Source organism: Setaria italica, chromosome IX (genome assembly GCF_000263155.2).
Source record: "Setaria italica strain Yugu1 chromosome IX, Setaria_italica_v2.0, whole genome shotgun sequence".
NCBI lineage: Eukaryota > Viridiplantae > Streptophyta > Magnoliopsida > Poales > Poaceae > Setaria > Setaria italica.
The window spans coordinates 4834610-4841728 of NC_028458.1; the positions used below are offsets into that span (position 1 = coordinate 4834610).

Sequence of the window (7119 nt, forward strand, 5' to 3'; positions counted from 1 at the left end):
TGCATGCACCGCGGCACCGGCTGTCACTCACATCGCCGGCTCTGCACACAGTTGCTGCTGATGGGGTCTGTTGCGTTTCCCTGGAGGCCTCAGGGTAAAGCCGCTGCTGGCAAGTTGCAATGCCCGGCGCCGAGGTGATGAGCCCGCCTTGGACGCGCCCTGTCCGCGTCGGCGGCGTCGCGCGCGTGCTTCTAATCTTTCTGCGTATGTGAACACTCACACCCCACTAGTCAATGTGGACTTCCACCCGCAACAGTGTCCTACTGTCATAGTGATCTGGACGCAGTCTTTGACGCTGATTTGTCAGGTTCACACTACCTTCAGATGGATGCCAACAATAACAAGATGACAAGAAGTGCTATGTCTCTCTGTCCTGACTCCTGAGCTTTTTCTCCCCATTTCAGCGACGGAATCAATGCAACTATGCAAGTGCTCCGAGTCACGAAAGAAAGCCATCCTTTCCTACCCAAATGGCCACAAATCGCCCTCGAGCTGATCTGAAGGAAGATTCCCATGTATCTCAACACACGTACGTATGCCGTATGCGTGGCCTTTTGGCATCCTGCCTCGACATTCAGATGTCACCACTGACTCCGGGTGAATGCCAATGGCAATGGATGCTACCAGTGGTGCTGCCCCACTTCAACCTTTTACTAATCACCGGAAATTGGAGTGCCTAGCTATCCACTAACTAAACCATTTCTGGTGTCATCAAAGGCATAATAGGGCTGCTGCTAGCCTGCTACTGGTAGGCAGCCTGCTTAGGGCGTCTTCAACAATCTAGCTTAGATTAGAGCTAGTAGAAATAAATTTTTATTCATTGAACAGTACAAAAGGTAAGCGACTAAGGCTTACTTATTTTCCAATGCACAATACTCTCACTGCACAATATTCAAGACTGCATGTTGCATTCTCTCTCTCCTCTAAATTCATGAGCTTGGAGCTGGTGGTAGCTCATACCATTGGAGATGCTCTTAAAGGCACCTGGACTAGGGGGTGTTTGGATCTTTAGTCCAGACTAAAATTCATATCACATCGAATATTCGGAAGCTAATTAGGAGGACTAAATATGAGCTAATTATAAAACTAATTACACAGGTGGAGGCTAATTCACGAGACGAATCTATTAAGCCTAATTAATCCATCATTAGCATATGTTTACTGTAGCATCACATTGTCAAATCATGGACTAATTAGGCTTAATAGATTCATCTCGCAAATTAGTCTCCATCTGTACAATTGGTTTTGTAATTAGTTTATATTTAAGGGACTGTTTGGATCTTTAGTCCGGACTAAAATTCATGTCACATCGAACGTTTGGAGGCTAATTAGGAGGACTAAACATGAGCTAATTATAAAACTAATTACACAGATGGAGGCTAATTCGCGAGATGAATCTATTAAGCCTAATTAATCCATCATTAGCACATGTTTACTGTAGCATCACATTGTCAAATCATGGACTAATTAGGCGTAATAGATTCGTCTCGCAAATTAGCCTCCATCTGTGCAATTGATTTTGTAATTAGTCCATATTTAATACTCCTAATTAGTATCTAAACATCCGATGTGACAGGAAACAAACACCCCCTAATACTCCTAATTAGTATCTAAATATTCGATGTGATAGATATTTTAGGAGGGACTAAAGAAATAAACAACCTAAGGTGCAGATTGATGCTGCTGACGGTCGGCTTTGCGTGACCAATAAATCATATCAATTCTGCAGATTGCTGGGGCGCCCGCTGAAGTGAAGGAATGTTCTTTCTGGGTTCCTTTTGCCGCCCTTTTGATCTTCTTTTCGTTGCCTTTTGTTTGTGACGACGGCCTCTGGCTAGCAGCTAGCCTTATCCAGCTTTAGAATTCCTATTGTATGGTATTGATCATGGATGTCATGTTGATGGATGTCAGTGTAGGATAGTAATTTTCTTGTGTGGCTGATGACAAAAAGGATCCCACCACGGCTTGGCATATATCCTCGTGATTCTTCACCTGGCCTTATAGAGATGCTTTTGCTGAAACTGAAAGATCAGTGGATAGATGACGTTGATGCCTTTTATCTATCGGGCTAATTGCGATTGATGCCATAGTTTCACCGCCATTCGTGTTTACTCCAGAAAAATGCATTTCTTTCCGCGTTTTTGTTCACATCTCTGATTTCTTGGAGTTGAATATGGCTTGTGCCGTTGTGCTGGAGAACTCAACAGGAAAGCCATTTCCACACGACTGTGCAGGCGTGGTGGATCCATCACAAGAATAGCTGTTCTGCTTTAGTTATTGACTGTCTGAATCAAGCATACACGCATTCTTTCACCGTCGTTCTGCTTCGCACCAAGGAGTGCTATTGCTTGAATGGTTGAACGCAACAAGGATGTCTCAGGAGAAAAAAAAAGGAGGGGCAATATAACTACAGAAAGGCTCACTCATTCATGAGCCAACCCTAACATCCACACGCAAGAAGATACCGTTCAACAAATCTTACTCTGAAACTGAACAAAAAGAAGAAGAAAGCGAATGCATTTGCCCTACCAAGTGCCACTACCTATCGGTGAATCAAACAACCTTCTTAGCATTTAACCATTTAAGTTTAACCTTGTGATGAAATTTTACTCTAGATTCTATATGGACACTTGAGAGATAACCAACCCTTGTATGTTCATCTTCACTCCACCATCCGTTGCATTACAGCTAACGGTTGAGAGTTTCAGAGACGGATCACCTGCAGATCAGTTTTTCTTCTTTGAGATAACCTGCAGATCAGTTGAGGAAGGCGCAGTCTCGGCGGATGTTCCCCAGCGACGGGTCGGTCTTGACGTCGACGCGGCCGAGCTTGGTCATGGCGTCGACGAAGGCCTGCTCGAAGTCGGTGGCGTTCTGCGCCCACGCCACCACGGTGGGCTGCGAGCGGGCGTCGGAGTAGAGCACCTGGTCGGAGGTGAAGAGCCCCCGGCCGTTCACCAGGTTGACGAAGTACTGGTTGTCGAAGGCTTGCGGCGTGACGGGGTCCAGCTGCAGCGCGATGTTGGGGTCCACCCCCGCCGGGCACGCCGCCTGCAGGTCCGCCGCGTACGTGGCGTTCATCGTCGGGTCCACCGACTCCGGCTGGATCCGGCCCGCGAACGTGTTGCAGTGCGCGAACCCCAGCGTGTGCGCCCCTGCAAACACAACACAAATTCTTCTTCCTTCAACAAAAAAAAATATAAAAAACAATTCTCGCTGTTTTCTCGGAGTTTTTTATTCTTTGATTGAATGGTGTTGCGGTACACGTAGGAGCTGACGCTCCGTCCAATTAAAAATGCGTCCTGGACGATGCTCCTGCTGCTACGTGACACTGATCCCACGAGTTTTTCTCTTCTTCTAAGTTTTCGAGTTTCGACAGCTCATTTGGCAGGCCCGTCGTGCCTCAATGCGTGGGCCGAAATTATGGAGGTGGACGCTCCCTGAGTCGCAAACGGCCTGGGTTGGATCATGGCCGAGCTGCGTGTGGAGGAGGAGGATGATATACATGGAGTACAATAATGCGATGCTGACCTTTCTTTCACGTGCAAGCAAGGGGCGGGCGGCTATCAATCCAGTCCGGCAACCGGCATGACAGCCAGTCGCCACAGTTGACCCCTTTCAGATCCGTCGACCAGCTACAGTGCAAGACTGCAAGTGTGCAACACACTCCTAGCACTATTCGCCTATTCGTTAGTAACTGTGATAAACTGGTCACCTCTGTCGTTCTAACCTAGGGATAATATGGTAATGCAATTTTCTATTGTGCTACGGATCTCTCGAGCCCACACAATTCATTGCAGCATTGGGGGTGACTATTTGCTTGACTCGAAAGACATGGAACAGAGCACATGGAAATCTGTCTCTGCACTTCACTAATCACTACGACCGGTAAGTACAGCAGCTGGAGTAACTATTTTCTTTATGAAAGAACAGGCACCGGAGCAAGGAATTTAGTTGGGGTAGTAGTGGCAGTAATTATTTGCTTACCAGATAGAGCGATCATGTCGGCCTGCGACAGGTTTTTGGCGGCGAACAGCGTCGTCAGCTGGTCCAGGTCGAACGACGGCGGCGGCAGCTTCCCGTCGACGTTGGTCGACAGCGACACCAGCCCGTCCAGCCTCCCGAGCTCCACCGCGTACGACGGCCCGCCAGCCTGCACGGATCGAGGTCGTTACGCACGCGGACCAGAGCCCCGTACACTTTACGCAGGGAATCCTGGAAAGTTGGGGGGCTTTGCAGGTGTAGATTTGGGGGACGGAAAGGTTCGATTTCCGTGGCGGCGGCGGCGGCATTGATGTGCGCCGCGTGCTGCGGCGACGTACCAGGGCGATGACGTCCCGGGTGGCCAGGGCGAGGATGTCGGCGCAGGAGACCTGGTTCGTGCACGCCGGCACGGCGTCGACGGCGGCCTTGGCCTTGATGACCGTGTCGAAGCCGTCGCCGGCGAGGGAGAGGTTGCTGGGGTGGTCCTTCTCCGCCGTGTTGTTCCCCGTCGACACCATGATCACGGACGCGTCGCATCCCTGGGGATCACAGTCAGGGTCACATGCCGAGCAATTAAGCGCACATGCGGATGCGGCGCCGTCCCGCTTCCCTCAGTCTCTGTCTTTGGAACCAAAATCTTGGCAAAGAAAAGGGAAATCTCTTTGTTGTTGGTGCAAGCGAGGGAGGGAGGGAGGGAAGAACGGACCTCGACGAAGCAGTCGTGGAAGAAGAGGCGAATGGTGGCGCCGACGGCGACGGGCTGGTCCTGGACCTTCTGGGACACGGCGTCGCGCACGATGCTCTCCAGGTCGGGGCACACCGCGGCGTAGTAGTCCTGCCGCAGCTGCGCCGCCACGCCGGCGGCCGCCGCGAGCGCCGCCAAGAACGCCGCCAGGATCCTGATCTCTGCGCCCATCCCGTGCTAGCCGCCGCGCGCTCTCCCCTTCTCTCACTCTCCTCTCCCCGCGCTCCCCACCGGCTTCGCACGCAACGCTCTCTCGCCCCCTGCCGATGGCCGAGTGTCTCGCACTCTCACGCAGTGGCTTAATGGCCTATGACACCACACCAGCGGGCAGCGGCGCGCGCGGCTGGGGCACTGCGAGCGATGATGACGCTGTCGAGCGCTGCGTGCGCTGTGGTGGCTGCTGGTGGCGACCGACCGGTGAGGTTATGATCGGTCGATGCAGTAGAAGCCAAGTCTCCTCGGAGTGGGGGGAGTCAGTGAGCCGAGCGAGAGAGTTAATACGCGCGGAGGCGGGCTGGCGGCGGCGCGCCGTACGTACAGGATCGACGGCTGGCGCGGGCGCCGTGATCCGTGTGCGGCGGTGGATGGCGAGGAGCGGCCGGGCGAGGGATCTAGAAGAAGCGGCGCCCACGGGAACACATGCGCCTGTCTACAACCTATCCGCCCGGCGCGGGGTGGGGCGGGTTGTGGCCCGTGCCCTGGGCGGATGCGGTGTGGTTAGCTGGCCGCCCGCGCTGCAAACATGTGTGCGAACGCAACCTCCACATGGCGCGGTTGGTGCGCGCCTGGAGCTACATGCCGCGTCTGCGTGCTCACGACAGGGTTCGCGTTTTTGCAGCCGTGACGCCAGAGGCACAAGTAACAATGCCGTTACTGGATTCAGAGAAAAGAAAATGCCGTTGTTGTACTCGGTAGCAGAAAGTAGCTAGTAGCAACTAGCAACTCATGATTCTTCAGAGATTCGCAGTGATCACATGAGAGGAGGAAGCAACCAGCAGGATTGTAAAAAAATAGTTCACTTTGCTGGGTAATGTGTTTTTCTAGCTACTAATAAAGCTGGAATGTGTTTCAAGGTTGTAATGGGATGGAGTGGTACTATAAGACCAGAATACCGTGTTGCGCGCACTTGCCGTAATGTGCACTCCGGCTACGGAAACTGGAAACATGACTTGATCTTCTAACTCGAGGGAACTGAAAACAAGGTCCCTAGGATAAATGTACCGCTCCACTACTACACCACGGTAACATATTAGACGCAAAGATCGCACATGTATCACGCGACCTATGGCACTGCACTGAGCGGTTCCGTGCACGTTCGTCAGCCGATGCCGCGATGACTCTTATGGAGATTGCAGATGCAGATAAGAGCTTCCGCCCCTCTGGAAAGGCGAGTGCGGCCAAGGTCCTTCGGCCTGCATCCCGGGGCAGGTTTTCTCTGATTGGAGACGTCCGGAACCGGCCATTACTAGCTAGATGGCCAGAGCCGAAAGGTGTGCATAATTGGTGCGTGACCCATTGCAGCGCCTCCCCTCCCATCCAAAAAGTGGCGTCTGCCTGGAAAGAGTTGCGTTGCTTCTTCAACCTTCCGGCGGCAGCCCGTAGCCGCCATCGTGCTACTCCTTGTTCTTGGCACCACCTTGGATCGTAGCATCAAATCAGCTCCCCCTCTTTTCCAGAACAAACGTGGCAGGTGCGTCAAGTAACTAGACTACAGCACTAGCAGTAGTTATGTGCTCGGGCACACGTAATGCCTCCTTTTCGATCCGTTGTGATAGCAGCAGCACCGCGCACTACTGGGGGCTCGTTCCAGGGCAACGGTCGGAGAGGAAAATGACGTGTGTTGTTGTGAACGTTGGTGGTGATGTTGACATCCACCGAACTGATCCGCCCCCCCCCCCCCCCAGGGACCATTTTCCGAATTTAGGATCTTTCGACCCGATCGGCAGTACTAACTTCCATACCAAGTCCCCGGGGGAGAACTGTTTGACTTTGACCTTCTTATCCTACCACCTGGCTACTCTCTTCTTATTTTCTCTAATGCTTATCAGGGCCCTCAATCGATGGCTAGCCAAATCGTCAAGTTCTCTTTTCGTAAGTGATGAGTAATCATCGGCCGATAACTGGTCCTGGAGCGAAATACGCCTCGATCCTGCCCTTGACTCCCATGGTAGTGCTGCATCTTGACCCTACACCCACTGATAGGGAGACAACGTGGTAGCCCCATGACAAGCCATGCCTGTATGCTCACAGGGCCTCACTCAAACATAGATGCCGCTTCTTCGGATGTTCTTCATTTTTCCTTTGATCAACTTGAATACTCCTTTTGTTGAGGATTCTGCTTGACCATTGGCTTGGGCCTAATACGGACAGAATTAACAAGTTGATGCCCA

At 52.1% G+C, this 7119-nt stretch overlaps 1 protein-coding gene across 1 annotated transcript; it reads right to left on the minus strand.

The window, feature by feature from the left end:
- Positions 1-2248: 2248 nt before the first annotated feature.
- Positions 2249-5354, minus strand: LOC101757945 (peroxidase 51). The gene is made up of 4 exons (XM_004981611.4): positions 4691-5354; positions 4323-4523; positions 3988-4153; positions 2249-3155 (listed from the first exon to the last, which is right to left on the minus strand). The coding sequence occupies exons 1-4, from the start codon at positions 4898-4900 to the stop codon at positions 2758-2760; spliced, it is 975 nt and encodes a 324-aa protein (XP_004981668.1). The 5' UTR covers positions 4901-5354; the 3' UTR covers positions 2249-2757.
- Positions 5355-7119: the final 1765 nt, after the last annotated feature.